General features: G+C 37.1%; 1 protein-coding gene across 5 annotated transcripts in view; it reads right to left on the bottom strand.

Annotated features, from left to right (window-relative positions):
• DYM (dymeclin) overlaps positions 1-17,343 on the bottom strand; it is a 373,309-nt gene that overhangs the window by 345,157 nt on the left and 10,809 nt on the right. For all 5 annotated transcript variants that reach the window (XM_060029021.1, XM_060029022.1, XM_060029019.1 and 2 more), the window contains exon 2: positions 6,660-6,851. In XM_060029021.1, the coding sequence (XP_059885004.1) occupies positions 6,660-6,799 (140 nt within the window). In that variant the 5' untranslated portion in view covers positions 6,800-6,851. The remainder of the gene's footprint in view (positions 1-6,659; positions 6,852-17,343) is intronic.

The following is a 17,343-nucleotide window of genomic DNA, read 5'->3' on the forward strand; positions in this document are numbered from 1 at the left end:
TGGGAGTATGGTCATTTTAACAATATTAATTCTTCCAATCCGTAACTAGGATATACCTTTCCATTTGTTTGTGTTGTCTTCCATTTCTTTCATCAATGTCTTACAGTTTTCTGAGTATAGGTCTTTTACCTCCTTGTTTAGATTTATTCCCAAGTATTTTTTTTATGCAATTGTAAATAGGATTATTTTCTTAATTTCTATGTGATAGTTCATTGTTAGTTCAAACACAACAGATTTCTGTATATTAGTTTTGTAACCTGCAGCTTTACTGAACTCATTTATTAGTTCTAATAGTTTTTTGGTGGTATCTTTAGAATTTTCTATACATAGTATCATGTCGTCTGCAAACAGTGACAGTTCTACTTCTTCCTTTCCAATCTGGATTCCTTTTATTTCTTTTTCTTGTATGACTTCTCTGGCTAGGACTTCCAATACTCTGTTGAATAAAAGTGGCAAGAGTGCACATCCTTTTCTTGTTCCTGATCTTATAGCAAACGCTTTCAATTTTTCACCATTGAGTATGATGTTAGATGTGGGTTTGTCATATATTAAGCTGAGTTATGTTCCCTCTATACCTACACTTTGTTGAGAGTTTTTATCATAAATGGATGTTGAATTTTGTCAATTTTTCTGCATCTACTGAGATGATCATATGATTTAGTCTTCAATATGTTAATGTGGTATATCATATTGATTTGCAGATACTGAACCATCATCCTTGCATCCCTGGGATGAATTCCAATTGATCATGGTGTATGATCCTTTTAATGTACTGTTGAATTCAGTTTGCTAATATTTTGTTGAGAATTTTTGCATCAGTGATATTGACCTGTAATTTCCTTTTTCTTGTGGTCTTTTCTGGTTTTGGTATCTGGGTGACACTGGTCTCACAGAATGAGTTCAGGAGCATTTCTCTGCAATTTTCTGGAATAGCTTGAGAAGGATAGGTGTTATTTCTTCCTTAAATGTTTGGTAGAATTCACCTGTGATGCAATCTGGTCCTGGACTTTTGTTTGTTGGCAGGTTTTGGATTACTGATTCAATTTCATTACTGGTAACTAGTCTACTCGTATTTTCTATTTACTCTTAATTCAGTCTTGGAAGACTGTACACCCTAGGAATTAATCTGTTTCTTCTAGGTTGTCCATTATACTGGCATATAATTGTTCATAGTAATCTCTTATGATCCTTTGTATTTCTGTGCTGTCAGTTGTAACGGCCCTTTCATTTCTAATTTATATGGGTCCTCTCTTTATCTTGATGACTCTGGCTAAAGGTTTATCCATTTTATTTATCTTTTCAAAGAATCAGCTCTTAGTTTCATTGATCTTTTCTATTGTTTTTCTAGCCTCTACTTCATTTATTTCTGCTCTGGTCTTTGTTATTTCTTTCCTTCTACTAACCTTGGGTTTTGCTTCTTTTTATAGTTCCTTTAGGCATAAGGTTAGATTGTTTGAGATTTTTCTTGTTTCCTGGGGTAGGCCTGTATCTCTCTATAAACTTCCCTCTTAGAACTGCTTTTGCTACACCCCATAGATTTTGGATGATCGTGTTTCTGTTTTCATTTGTCTCCAGGTTTTTTCTTTCCTCTTTGAAATCTTCAGTGACCCAACAGTTGTTTAGTAGCATATTGTTTACCCTCCACACGTTTGGGGTTTTCTGCAGTTTTTTTTTTCTTGTAACTGATCTCTAATCTCATATTGCCATGGTTAGAAAATATGCTTGATATGATTTCAATTTTCTTAAATTTACTGAGGCTTGTTTTGTGCCCTAGCATGGGATCTATCCTAGAGAATGTCCCATGTGGACCTGAAGGTGTATTCTCTTGCTTTGGGATGGAATATATATAATAAACATATATCATCTGGTCTAATATGTCATTTGGACCAGAGTTTCCTTACTGATTTTCTGTCTGGATGATCTGTCCATTGATGTGAGTGGGGTGTTAAAGTCCCCCACTATTGCTGTGTTCCTGTCAATTTTTCCCTTTATGTTTCTTAACTGTTTTATGTATTTAGGTGTTCCTATATTGGGCACATATATATATTTACAATTGTATATCTTCTTGTTGTATTGATCCTTTGATCATTATGTAACGTCCTTGTCTCTTGTTACAGTCTTTGTTTTAAAGTCTATTTTGTCTGATATAAGTACTGCTACCCTTTTCTTTTTGTTTCCATTTGCATGGGATAACTTTTCCATCCTCTCACTTTCAGTCTGTGTCTTTAGATCTGAAATGAGTCTCTTGTAGGCAGCATATAGATGGGTCTTGCTTTTGTATCCCTTCAGCCACTCTATGTCTTTTGACTGGATCATTTAGTCTATTTACATTTAAAGTAATTATTGATAGGTATGTACTTATTGCTATTTTGTTAATCATTTTCTGGTTGTTTTTGTAGTTTTTGTTCCTTTCTTCTACCTTTAGTGTTATGTTTGGATTCCTTTCTCTTTTTTCGTGTGCATCTATTATAGATTTTTGGTTTGTGGCTACCATGAGATTTATATATAACTATACATATAAACTATATATACATAGTTTAGTGTTTTGACATCATATTTAACACCTTTTTGTTTCATGTATCCCTTAACTACTTATTGTGGATATAGATGATTCTACTATCTTTGTCTTTAGCACAGTTTTGTTTTTTGGTTTTGCTGCTATATTTAGTATGAAATCAGTCATATAAGTAATTTTTAAACATTTTATTAAGACAAACAGTATATTACTTAAACTTTACTCTTGAATTAATATTTATTTATCTATCTATTTATTTATTTATGGCTGCGCTGGGTCTTTGTTGCTGTGCACAGGCTTTCTCTAACTGCAGCCAGTGGGGGCTTCTCTTGTTGCGGAGCATGGGCTCTAGGCACGCAGGATTCAGTAGTTGTGGCTCGCGGGCTCTCGAGTGCAGGCTCAGTAGCTGTAGCACACAGGCTTAGTTGCTCCACACCATGTGGATCTTCCCGGACCAGGGCTTGAACCCATGTCCCCTGCACTGGCAGGCAGATTCTTAACCACTGAGCCACCAGGGAAGTCCCTACTCTTGAATTAACCTTGATTTTATTTCAGACATTTGCTTCACAAGGAATTTTAGTAAGGTGAAAAGTTAAAAACTATTGAAGAATCTAAAGATTTTTCAACCATGCTTGGAAACTATAACAAAATCTGGTTATTCTAGTGCCAAAAAACAGTTTATAGTAAGGAAGGATTAGATTAGTCCTGAAGGACTTAGTGCTTCTAAAAAAACTGGCAGCCATCAATTTTTGGCTGCACTTGAAGACAGCACATACAGGATCCAAGGAATTCCAGGAGTGAGCAATCTCAGAAATGTCTGGATTCAGAGTCTTCCCTAAAGATATTCCTCTTAGTCTTGAATAATTCATAAACTAGGTAATTCCATCCCTGACTGTCAATGAGGTGGTGGCACCTTCTACCTCAAGGCCTGCTCAATGTCAAGGTTCACACATCAAATACCAGACTGAGGAGCTGGGGTGGGGGGTGGGGGCCTCAAAAAAAGTGACAAAAGTGCCAAAAGCATATGCACCACCACAAACAAAGCTTCTCTGGATATTCTGAATAGCCACCCATGCCCCCACAATGTGCAGTTTACTCACTTTACAGCTTTTTATACTTTCTAAGATTCCTTTATACTTTTCTCTATAAACTAGGATGAATTAAGAAAAAGAAATGACATCAAAAAGAATAAACACATGAGAACAGCAAAGGATCTTTGAGAAAAAGCAGTAATTAGCAAAACAAACTATAAAGTCATAATAATTCAAACTGCAAGGCACCAGCACAAGTATGTAAAACTTAGAAAGAAATAGACAAAAATGGCTAACAAATTATTCCCATCACTATTTCTTGAGAAGTTCATCCCTTCTCCAATGCTCTGAATTGCCAGCTTTGCATAAATCAAGTACACGTACACACACACACACACACACACACACACACATCTTCCTTCCGTTCTTCAGAGTACTTTAGCTATTATTAGTTTTTTTTCTTTCCCATGCAAATTTTAGAATGCGCTTATCAAGATCTCCTCACCCACCCCCTCAAAAAAGCTGTTGGAATTTTAATTGGAATTGCCTTCAATCTACAGGTCAATTTGGAAACAACTGACACTTTTACAATTCTTAATCCTTAAACATGGTATACATCACCATTTAGTTAAGTCTTCTTTAATGTCTTTTGGAAGAGCATATATAGATTGTACTACAGTTTACGTAAGTGAAAAGAAAATTTATTTTGGATAATAAATAATGTTCTCTTTATATGCCCTTTTTTCTCTAAGTCTTATTACTACATGAGAAGTGATACTCAATGACAATTCCTTCAGGATTAACGAAATGGTTTCAAAACTTGCTGACGCTACAGCTCATCTCCAGTTTGACCTCTCCCACCAATCCACAACCACCTTTAATTTTCCAAGGATCTCAGAAGCAGTAGTATGTATCCACTTCCCATAATATACAACTAATCCACATTATCACAAAAACTTCAAACTAAGCCAACCTTGTAAAGTCCAATCCAACTATATCCAAAAGTCAGAAATTAAAATGTATTGCCAAAATATATAAACAATTCACAAAAAGGAAATACCAATAATCCTTAATCCTTAAACATATAAAAATAAACATAACCTTGATTGTTAAAGGACCACAACACACATACATACACATATATTTTATTTACATATATCAATATTTATATATTTTTAAAATTCATACTCAAGAGAGATAGCCCTTCCAACCCTGGGGTCAGGGGAAAGGGGAAATACAGACTTAGTTATCACTATTACACCATTTTCGTTACTGAAAATCAGTAGAGGAAAAGAATTAAGTGTTTACCCTTATTAATAATGTAGTAAAAACAATGTTTTATATATCCTAATTCATGAAAGCACTCCTTCACAGGAGAATTCCAGTTAATAAATGTACAAGAAATGACCAAATTAAAAATACTACCATTTTGGAATCTCTTATGAAACAGGTGATTCAGACCAAAATCATCAATGGATGCTAAAACACACTCAAACCTCTGATCAGTCTTAGCATGATAACTGATATAAACCCACACATTTTCTGTAACCTAATGAAATACAATATAAGGTACCTAGCATCACTTATGAAATACTCTTACCAAAAATGTTTAACCCAAATTTTATCAAGCCTTTAAATCTGATGTCCAATTTATAGAAAATACAGTAAATAAAAAAACAAAATATGAGAAGCAATCAGGTAGGTCTAGAAGGTGGAACATTCTACAGAAAAACTGACCCAGTTTGTTAAAAGAAAAAAAAAAAGTAACGGCATAGGGGAAAAAACAGTGGCAGGAGTTGGGGAGTACATACCTCCATTCGAGATTAAAGACAGAAGAAATGTAACTACCTTATTGCAATGTATTGCAATGCAATGTATACACCTTATTTATTTCCTAATTGTAACAAATGAACTACAAAACGACTAGGGAAATTTGAAAATGGACTGGGTAAGAGGAATTATTGTTAACTTTGTAAGGTGTGATAACGGCATTACAGTTATAAAAGAAAATGTCCACATTTTAATTTACTTTAAAAAACCCTAAAAAATAGATGAAGTAAATATGGAAATAATCCAAATGGCTATTAACTGATGAATGGGTAAAGAAAAGATGGTATATTCATACAAAGGAATCTCACTCAGAAATAAAAAGGAATGAAATATTGATACATGTTGTAACATATCACACTCAAAGATTCCAGGGACTAGGACACAGGTATCTTTAGGGGGCCATTATTCAGTCTACATAATAAAGCTGTTAAAAACAAATAAATAAAAATGTTTAAAATCTAGATACTGAGTAATGGGAATTCAATATTCTAGTCACTCTACATAATTATGTGTCTGTCAGTTTTTATAATAAATGAGATATTGGTTTTCACCTACCAAATTGACAAAGGCCAAAGAATCTAAAAATGCATTAAACTGACAAAGGGGTGGGGAAGCAGACCTTCTCATACATTGCTGGTAGGAGTGTTAATTGGTACAACTTCCATGGAGCAGTTTGGCAAATTACAAATGCACATATACTTTGACCCAGCAATGCTACTTTGAGGAATTTATACTGGAGATTTATTTGTATGCTTGAAAAATTATGTATGCAGCATTATCTGTTATAACAAGAAATTAGAAACAATCTAAATGTCCATATATGAAAAAGCGATTTCATATAAGCTATGCACACTCTGCAGTCATTTAAAAGAATAAGGCAGTTGCATATACGCATATACATATGTTTTACTTAACTGTGGGGGAAAAAAGCAAGGGACAGCAAGCAAAAACAAAAAAGAAAGGTATGTGTAGTATGCTACCATTTGTGTTTAAACAGTTTTGTAAAACTACATGAAATAATATGGTTTTACTACCTCTGGAAGCATTCAAAAGAAACTGCTACCAGGAATTATCTCTGGGCAAGGGAGGTGGCTGAGTGGGGGAAAGGAAAAAGAAAAACTTATTTCCTCCTTTTCATACTTTTTGAATTTTCTACTGGTACATATACCACAAATGGAGGGACAGACAGATCATTAAAAAAAAAAAAAATTTTTTAAATCAGCATACCACACAAGCTTATGTGGCCCTTGATACAAATTTTCAATCTCCAAGTACACTCTTACCTGCTAGTCGGTGCAGGGAAAGAAAATGACAGTAGCTGATTCCAGAACGGGTCATTCTCAGAGACAGATTCTGTGCCTGATAACTTTTTTAAGTACTCATTTTTAGGAAGATCACCAATTCTGCTGCTATTCGATCCCATCTTTTAATCTGGTAGATAACTTGTCCTTAAACCTTCATTTCCACAAGACAACCTATAAAGAATGAAAAGAAATTTCAAACGTGTTCAAAGTAATCATCATACTTTTCTTACCCTTGACCTAAATGTAAGAAACTCTAAACCTAGTAAAAGAAATCATACCTCTCTTTATTTTTAAATATATTAGACATCAGATACAAAGTTATACAAGGCGAAAAATGAGGCTAAAATCTGTCTTAGCCAACGTAACACAAAATCCCAATCTATACTTGTAGATCTTAGAATGGGCATACCTTTGCCCAAGAAAATGTCTCAAAGCAAATTCATAACAATGATAACTTATTTAAAAATAGTCTAAAACAATGGTGCTAAAGAAATAGAGACTGGATGGCTTGAATGTGCTAAGGGCAGAAAATTGTTCAAGTAGTTACCATGTGCTACCTACACTTATTAAAGTGAAAGGGCTCCCAATTCCAAAGGAGCCACACACAGTGCCTCTCTCATCCTGCCGTAATTGCACATATACTTCTTGCTGGCATTCTTAGTCTCCTAAATCATGAGCTGTTGTGTTTTGCTGGTTTTTTTTTTTTTTAAATAAGAACTATCTTATTCATCTTTCTAGATGTCTACATTAGCATATAACAGGCATTCTCTAAACAGCATTATGTTGAAGGAAGGAATGAGTGTAAATAAATTATTACTGTCTTCATTATTTGTTGTGCTTGGTCACGAAGGGGAAAACTAAGAGATCAGTTACAAAATGAATCACAGTCTTCATCAAATTGCACATAACATAGTTCAAGATCATGTTTTACCTCAACTTGTTCAGAAAAAGTCTCTCACTGACAATAAAATAATGAAGAATAAATTAAACTAAATTAAAATTACCATCACAGGGACTTTCCTGGTAGCACAGTGGTTAAGAATCCACCTGCCAATGTAGGGGACACGGGTTCAAGCCCTGGTCCGGGAAGATCCCACATGCCATGGAGCAACTAAGCCCATGCGCCACAACTACTGAACCTGCATTCTAGCGCCCGAGAGCCACAACTACTGAAGCCCGCGCGCCTAGAGCCTGTGCTTCGCAACAAGAGAAGCCACTGCAATGAGAAGACTGCACACCACAACAAAGAATAGCCCCCGCTCACCACGACTAGAGAATGCCCGCGCACAGCAACGAAGACCCAACGCAGCCAAAAATTAATTAATTAATTATTTTTAAAAAAAAGATTACCATCACAATGAAAGGAAACTACATGGGTTCGGTGGCTAAAGGAAGCTCAGGTTACAAGAGAATTTACATTAGTAGTGACTTACTTTCTCACCTACGTCCCTCCTCATTCCACAAAGACATCGAAGCCAAGATCAGAATTTGGAAGCACGTCTTCCACATTCCCTTTGGAACTCTGGGACTGGCTTGAGCTGCTTATCTAAGGACATGAGGCTTCCCCAATGCACATGGACAGCTGGGCCTTCTGAATATGAGAGGGAAATACTGATCTGGCTTCTTATCACCTGCCCCTGAACTCAAGGCCACACACTACTTTCCTCCTCCTTAATCATGGGGACAGGGACCCCAACACTAGCTGACTCCAACTCAGACTTCATATCAAGCCAACAGTCAATCATAACTCTAGATTTCAGTTTAATGTCTCAAGTAATTATTGAGCCCAATTAGAAAATGCTATAAAGAAATATTCTGAAATATATAAAGTCCTTACTTGTCATACCCTATTCCAAAGCTACTTTATACCTTTTAAGTTATTTAAAATTAAAAATTTTAATATCTTAGCAATGAGATATAATACACTAGTGAAAATTAATTAACTAGAGCTACAATTACCAACATGGACACATCTCAAAAACAAATTATTTTTTAAAGAAAGCGATAGAGGGACTTCTCTGGTGGTCCAGTGGTTAAGAATCCGCCTTCCAATGCAGGGGACGAGGGTTCGATCCCTGGTCAGGGAACTAGGATACCACAGGCTGCGGGGCAACTAAGCCCGTGTGCCACGACTACCGAGCTCACACACCTCAACTAGAGCCTGCGTGCCGCAAACTACAGAGCCCACGTGCCCTGCAGCCTGCGCACCACAACAAGAGGAGAGAAAAACCCACACACCAGAACTGGAGAGAACCCTGCTCGCCACAACGATGAACCCGCGCATCACAAAGATCCCGCATGCCTCAACGAAGATCCTGCATGCCGCAACTAAGACCCGACACAGCCAAAAATAAATAAATAATAAATAAATCTTTTTTTTAAAAAGTAAAGAGGTGGATAAAGATATACCATGCTAACACTAATCAAAAGAAAGCAGGGGGCTTCCCTGGTGGCGCAGTGGTTGAGAGTCCGCCTGCCGATGCAGGGGATATGGGTTCGTGCCCCGGTCTGGGAAGATCCCACCTGCCACGGAGCGGCTGGGCGCATGAGCCATGGCCGCTGAGCCTGCGCGTCCGGACCCTGTGCTCCGCAACGAGGGAGGCCACAACACTGAGAGGCCTGCGTACCAAAAAAAAAAAGAAAGAAAGAAAGCAGGAAGAGTTTTATTAATTTTAGACACAGTCAACTTCAGAGCAAGGAAACTTATCAGGGATAAAGGCCATTATATAATGATAAAGGAGTCAGTTCTCCAAGAAGACATAACAGTACTTACTGTGTATCCACCTAACAACAGACCATCAAAATATGTGAGGCAGAAACCAATAGAACTGCAAGGAGAAAACAATGAATCCACTATGATAGCTGGAGACTTTCACGCTCCACTATCACAAATGGTCAGATCCAATAGGCAGAAAATCAGTAAGGATAAAGCTGATGTCAACACCACCATCAATCAACTGGATATAACTGACATCTTTAGCTGCTTCATCCAACAACAGCAGAACATACGTTCTTCTCAAGCTCACATTAAATATTCACCAAGATAGACCACATTCTGGGCCATAATACACATCTTAAATTTAAAGAAGAGAAATTATAAAATGCTTTTAGTGCCCAAAACCAATAAGCTGGGGATAGAGAAGCAAATCAGAGGACCCCATGAGGAACGATTCGGACAAATGCAGAATACAGGTGATGAACAAGTTCATTTGTGGGACTGGAAAAGTTCTGAATCCTCATTGTGGTGGTGGTTACCTGAATCTATACATGTGATAAAATTGCACAGAACTATATGCACAAAAGAAAAAAAAAAAGAGTCCATGTAAAAAGTGGAGAAATCCTAGTATAGTCTGCAGTCTATTCTGTGCTGTCAATATCAGTTTCCTGGTTTTGATAATGTACTATAGTTATATTAACCTTAGGGAAAGCTGGGTGAAAGGTACATGGAATTTCTCCACACTGTTTTTGCAACTTTTTGAGTCTACAATTATTTCAAAATAAAGTTTTTTAAAATAAAAACAAAATCAAACCCAAAAATCGAATCTATATGTCCAAGAAAGGTGCCAACAAATCAGACTAACAGCTGTTTTCTATCACAACCACTAAGTTTATTTTTACATATGAAATTAATGCATCACCTATATTATCACATGAGATGATTAGGATCTCACATTTATTTTACTTGGTGTCCTGGAATGCTCTTTCACTTAGTTTCCCTAAATAAATCTTATTTAAAACTGAACTTTTTCAATAAAAGCAAAATAAGTCATGGTCCTTTGGGGATTCCACACTAACTTCATAACTTGGGAGGATACAACAGATTTTGCCCTCTACGACCTACTTAAAAGAACTATTTCCTTTTTATCAAACCTTCCAAATTATTTTATTTGTCTAATAATCCCTGCAATTCTTGGATATGCCTCAAAGAAATTTTTTAAGAACAAAGAAGACAGCCACAACTTGTTTATAAGTCCTCTGTTTATCGGGGGGAACCCATGCTAATTAGCGGTTAGCATTGTGGGCCTAACAACAGTATATTGGATAAACACCTAAGTGTGTGGATCAAAATCGTTAGGTAAGAGAGTGCCGGTTTACTGGCAATAAGCACTTTAATTATGGTTTCCCTTGGCTCTGCCATGGACTCAATTTCCTTTCTCTTTGCTTCATTAAAATTAACAGAATAAAAATGGCACCAGATAAAAAGAAATGAGAACCAGAGCAAATTGTTTTCAATTAAACAAACGAGTATTTTACTTTTCTTGTGGTGCCTTAAAAGCAATCAATGAAAAATTTACTTTGGGAGTTTAATAAGGTCCATAAATGCTGAATTTTCAAAAGAACAGAATTCCATCCCACCTCTCCTAAATAAGGCAACAATGAGACTATCATCACAGAGTCTATTAATGAAAATTTAAGTCAGACTTGATTTATTTATACTTTATTTTTTTAATCAGTAATGCACCTGGTACAAAATACAAAGGGTTCAAAGGGTATAGAGTAAAAAGTCTCTCTCCCATCCCTACTCCTAACCATCTGGTTTCTCAACTCAGAGAAAATATTACTAGTTGCTTGGATATCATTCCACAGATTTTCTATGTATATACAAACACATATTTTCTCCTTTTTACACAAACCATAACACCCTATATATGCCTCTTTACTTTGCATTTCCCAGTTAATATATACTAGAAATCATTACATATATGTATATAAAGCACTTCATTTATTTTTACAACTCTAACATTCCAGTTTTTAATTCCATAAATCCCGTATCGATGGACATTTAAGTAGCTTATGATCTTTCACTATTACAAATCGTTCTCCAGTAAGTATCCAGTACATATTTCACACGTGTATCAGTATATAGGTACAATGAATCCAGGGAAACAGAATTGGTGGGTCAAAGATTATGTGCATTTCTAACTTTGGTAGATACTGCTGAAGAGTAGCAGAATATGTCACCTCAAAATCTGCCACTTTGCCACTTTATTTTGAGCTGTAGGCACTTGAAAAATAGCAAATGCAGGGTGAGGCCTTCTCTGAACTCTCCTTATCTGCGTAAAGACAGATTCTCCAAAAGGAACTCCATTATCATAAATTATAAATTAAGCAGTTTCATCAACCAGGGAATACTGACTCTTATCACAAGAGCACCTAGAAGTTGACACAACACTGAGACTAACTTTGTCACAAACTATCATACCTCTCATCTATTCTTCTAAGGCCCATTCATCTTTTCTAAAAACCATTTACTCTCCCTTAAGAGGCCTATGTTCCCCTTCCCCTTTCCCTTTTAAGATGGTATTAAACTGAATTCTAAGCCACTCATTTTTCCCTAGGTATCTCCCATGTATACATGACGTACACGTGAATAAACTTCTATTTTTCTCCTGTTGATCTTTTATCACAGTTAAGAGCTCAGAAGGGTAGACGGAAAATTATGTTTCCTCCCCTACACTGCCTAGCTGCCTTCTTTAGAGGTTGCCAGCTTCCACTCCCTTCAGCAATGCCTGTTTCTCCACACCACAGCCACCACTGTTTAATCAAACTTTTTGATCTTTGCCAATTGACACATGAAAATAGTTTACAATATGGTTTTAATTTGCATTTCATTTCTATTGCTGTGAATGAGGCCATCACCTCTTCATATCCTTTGCCTATTTTCTATTGATTTATAGGAAATAAATTTTATTTTCAAAACTGCTAGGACAGACCACAAAGTACTAAAGTAACTGCTCAATCCAGGACCAATATGAAACCTTTCTAAAACAATATGAATAAAGTCTGTCAGCTATAAGAAGACACTGAACAGAATATTAACAAGGAAAACCAAGACAGCCAACTAAGCACAAAATGCAATGCCTCCTTCCCCTCTTTTCCTCACCTAACCCTAAAATAATGCAAAAAATTTTTGTCAATTATTACACAGCCATGCTGAAAAATTCACAGGAAACCCGAAGCTGTGAGAAATCCCCATAAAATGTAAAACAGCTGGAGATGGACTGAAAAGGAAAGTGACATACAGGGCAGGCTCAAGAGTCTTCCATTAAGGGCACCAAGGGTGGAACAGCAACCCCAGTCCAGAGGCAGCTGGCCAGAAAAGGGCCAGAGCCCAGGGGCAACAGACCTGGCTAGGACACCCTGCCCAGTCACCCCTGCCCTCACTCCATTAGGCAGCAACAACAGGGTACTATCTGCTGAGAACAGAGGGTGAAAGCAGCACCCACGGCAGCTGCAATGACAAGGAGGAACAAGTTCAGCCAAGCAAAGACAACTAGCCACTGAGGTGCTCTTGCCAGAAAGTTCCATGTGCTCCCCAGCCTCGCAGAAAGCAAAGTAGAAAACTGAGGCCCAATGGCACCTCTTCTGCATCTAATTCATGCCAAGGATTTCAACACACACACACACACACACACACACACACACACACACACACACACACACACACACACACACACTACTTGCACTCAATGTATTTGGAACTCCCAAGACCCTTACCAATGAAAACCACAATAAAATGGAACTTGAAAAACCCACTGTCCAATCACCCCACCTCCTAATAGTCCTAATGCTCTTCCCTCTCACTGTGCATCAGAAGACTTCCTGGCTTTCAGCTCTGCTTTCTCTCAATGTTTCAATAACTGAAGCTCTCTCCTGGTTTCACCAGTGCCTTCCACGATATTATTATTACTTTCAAACCTCTCCTAGTCCCAACCTCTGACTGGAATGCCAGTACTATCGATATGCCTAAAACAGGAATTTTTTTTTAACTTAAGGGTAATATAATATATATAACATAAATAATTATATATATTAATTATAATATGCAACATGCAAAAATTTATACATATATATCCAGTAATTTCATGGATAACAATGTTCCTGACATAAATCTATACTAGAAATAAGCAGCGTGCAACTGCTGATACTTTTAGCAGTACCTTTCAAAAGACCTACCTTTAAGGCAACGTAGTGAATAATTCAATCTTAATGTGTGTAAAACTGATTCCACCCTCCCTCCCAAAACCAGTCTTCCCTCTCACCTTCCCACCACTCACCTAAAGTTTCCATTATGTGAAAACTACCTTTAAATGTTATGGTTTTGTCGTATATATGACATATCTCCCAAGGTAGATTATTCCTCCTTATCCCTAAGTAACCTACAGCACACTGCTGAAGAGATATTACTCAAAAAAAATACTTTGAAATAGCCAAGGTCCCATAACTAATAAATATATGAAAAGATCTTCAGTATAAATGAGGAATAAAATATGCTAATTAAAACAGTGAGGTATCATTTTTACCAATCTGATTAGCAAAGGTTAAGAAAAACCTTAATAGCAGTTGTGAGAGTAATAAGGAGACAGGCATCCCCACCATTAGTGTGTAGGTATTTGGCAACACCTGTCAAAATGTTAAGTGTGCCAACAATTTTGGTTTTAGAAATTCATCTCACAGGTAAACTCATACAAGTTGACAAGTTCTATACATACAGATGTTAATCACTATTTGGAATAGCAAATACACAAAATAACCTAAATGATCATCATCTGGAGATTAACTACAGTATGGAATAAGCACATAATGGAATACAACGTAGCCACTGAAAAGAATGAGGTAGATCTTATGTGTTAATATGTAAAGATATCCCAAATACTGCAAGTGAAAACAAACACAAAGACACAGAACAGCTCATATAGTAAAATCCCATCAGTTTAAATAAGCATGTAAATTCTTATATACGCCTAGATAATTTCTGGAAGGAAACATAAGCAATGATCCAAGACTGGTTACCTCTGAAGAATGGGAATGGAAATCTGGAGGGAAGAGACTTTTCACTTTATGTCCTTCTGTACTGCTTGACTTTTTTTTAAACCAGAAACATGTTGTAACTTACAGTAAAAAAAAAAAAAAAAAAAAAAAACTTAAATAAATGGATGTTCTCTTTACCTGCTCTCCTTCAGGAAGGCTCTGAATGTGCTTCTGGCTTGTGCTTTAAACTCTATGTGAGTGACCCCAGAATTAATATTTTGTCTTGACTTCTCAGTCAAAATCCAAGCATAAATCTCTACATATTGAACATATCAACTGATGTCGTACTATCATCATAAACTTTAAAATAGAATTTTAACATTTGTCCCCCAAAACAAGCAACCCTTCCAAAAGTCACTATTCCTATCAATGTCATCAGCATTCTTGGCTCAAGTTACCTCACTCACATACCCAAGCATACATTCCACACATGCCTATTACACACTTACTGTAAATGTAGGTGTTATGATGGCTACCGAAAATGCAAAAATGAATAAAACCAGGTCCCTGCCATTAATGGACTCAAATCCTGGAGAGACAAACATGTCAATAAATTATTATAACACATTTGGTAAGTATTACAATGGAGTTATTACAAGCATCCATGGAAATACCCAGGAGCATCTGAGGCAGAAGAAGCACATATGCAACAGCGCTATTAGCAGATTTATTTACATGGTCTAAAGGCTTTAAACTCACTGATTCATTTAGTCCCCCTTTAACAACTCTGAGAGGCAGGCACAGTTTTCTCATTTTACAGATGAGGAAACTAAGGCACAGACAGGTTAAGTAACTTACCAAATTCATGAGGTCCCAGAGATAATAAGTAGAAAAGCCAGGATTTGAACCCAGGCAATCTAATTCCAGAGTCCCTGGTCTTTACCAGTTTACTAGGGTGACTCCCCAATGACATCAACAAGTCCTGTGGGTTCTTCTACAATACCCACAATTCTACATATCAACTTTTAAGCCCATCTCTTTATCTTCCCGCTGCTTCCATGCTGGACTAGGCTTCTACAATCTCACATGATTCAGTGCAACAGTATCCTGATTTCTTTGCTCCTAATCTCCCCACTTCGATTCACCCTGCACATTCCACTACTACATTAATCCTTAAAAAAAAAAAAAAGGAAATTCAGTCCAGCATCAAAATTAAGACCAAAGGTTCTGGGCTTCCTTGGTGGCACAGTGGTTAAGAATCCGCCTGCCAATGCAGGGGACACGGGTTCGAGCCCGGTCCGGGAAGATCCCACATGCCGCGGAGCAACTAAGCCCGTGCGCCACAACTACTGAGCCTGCGCTCTAGAGTCCACGAGCCACAACTACTGAGCCTGCGTGCCACAACTACTGAAGCCCACGTGCCTAGAGCCCGAGCTCCACAACAAGAGAAGCCACCACAATGAGAAGACCGCGCACCTCAACGAAGAGTAGCCCCCGTCTGCCGCAACTAGATAAAGCCCGCGTGCAGCAACAAAGACCCAGTGCAGCCAAAAATAAATAAATTAAATAAATTTAAAACAAAAAAAGACCAAAGGTTCTAGTATGAGACAGACCCTGCTAAGTCTGTAGACTCAGCCTGAATCTCCATTTACCACTTATCAAACCCTACTGCATAATGAGAAAAACAACACTACTCACAACTCATATTTTCTGAGGATGAAGCAAGATGACACATGCAAAGCACTCAGTAAAGGACCTGGCACAGGGCATGTTTAGCCAAATAAAAGGTCGAGTACAATCTATTTTTAATATTTGTGAAGTTACCACTTCCATCATTTCACTTAACCAGCTCAAAAATATTCAATGATTCTTCATTACATGAAAAGCCAAATATATTGACATTCAAGACCCTCCACAGTCTGAAAGCTCACTTTCCAACTTTATTTCCAGCTGTCCTCCAAACCAGTAGTTCTCAAACTTCAAGGTACATAAAAAACACCTGTGGAGCATGTGGATAAAAATGCAAATGCTTACGCCTCAAAGATTCAGAATGTCAGGCCAGAGCCCAGGCATCTGCATTTTCTAAAAAGCATTCTCAGCGATTTTGATACAAATTGTGTGTGAACCTCAATTTGCAAAAAAGTACCAGAACAAAGTAAGGCAAGCCACGTTCTCAACACCTAGCATGCTCTAGCATTCCTCTGCTCCTGTTCACACCTGCCTCCCCCGCCACACACCTGTCCCACAGAACCTGAAACCCTACTCACTAAGCATAGTGTGAGCGCTCTTTTTTCTCTACAGTCCTAGAGCACTCATTATCTTCACCATTCATTTACAATTTAACTACCCTTCAAATAATGCCTTGTTTTGCTGTCTGACTTATACTGCTATTTAACACTTCAGATCAATTATTCCAAGTCAATTTTACTATCATGAGTGAAAAGAACACTATGAACAAGAAATGATATGCTCAATATTTTGTATTTAATTTGTGAAATATCTGATGTATACATAAAATAAATCTCCTTCCTCTTCTATATGTACTGATTCACTGTCTCCTGATTTAATGTATCTTAGCTGGAAAGTAAATATTAGTGGATCTGAAAATCCATAATAACCAAATTCTGTCTTAACACCCTCAAAATATACAAATAACACCCTAGTGCACTTTGTCCTGACTTAAGTTGAGACTCCATAAATCATAAACTATATCCCAGAATCGCCTGAATGTATATATGTGTGTGTACACACACAAACATACACACACACACATTTGTACTCAACAAACTTTAAAGTGAAACCTCATCATTGAAACAGGAGTCCAGAGAAATAGTGGGCAGTGATCACTGGCCAAAGGACATGTTAAAACACCACAGGTGCCATTAGTCCAAGTAATGGAACATTCTCTAAA

This window comes from Delphinus delphis, chromosome 13 (assembly GCF_949987515.2).
Source record: "Delphinus delphis chromosome 13, mDelDel1.2, whole genome shotgun sequence".
NCBI lineage: Eukaryota > Metazoa > Chordata > Mammalia > Artiodactyla > Delphinidae > Delphinus > Delphinus delphis.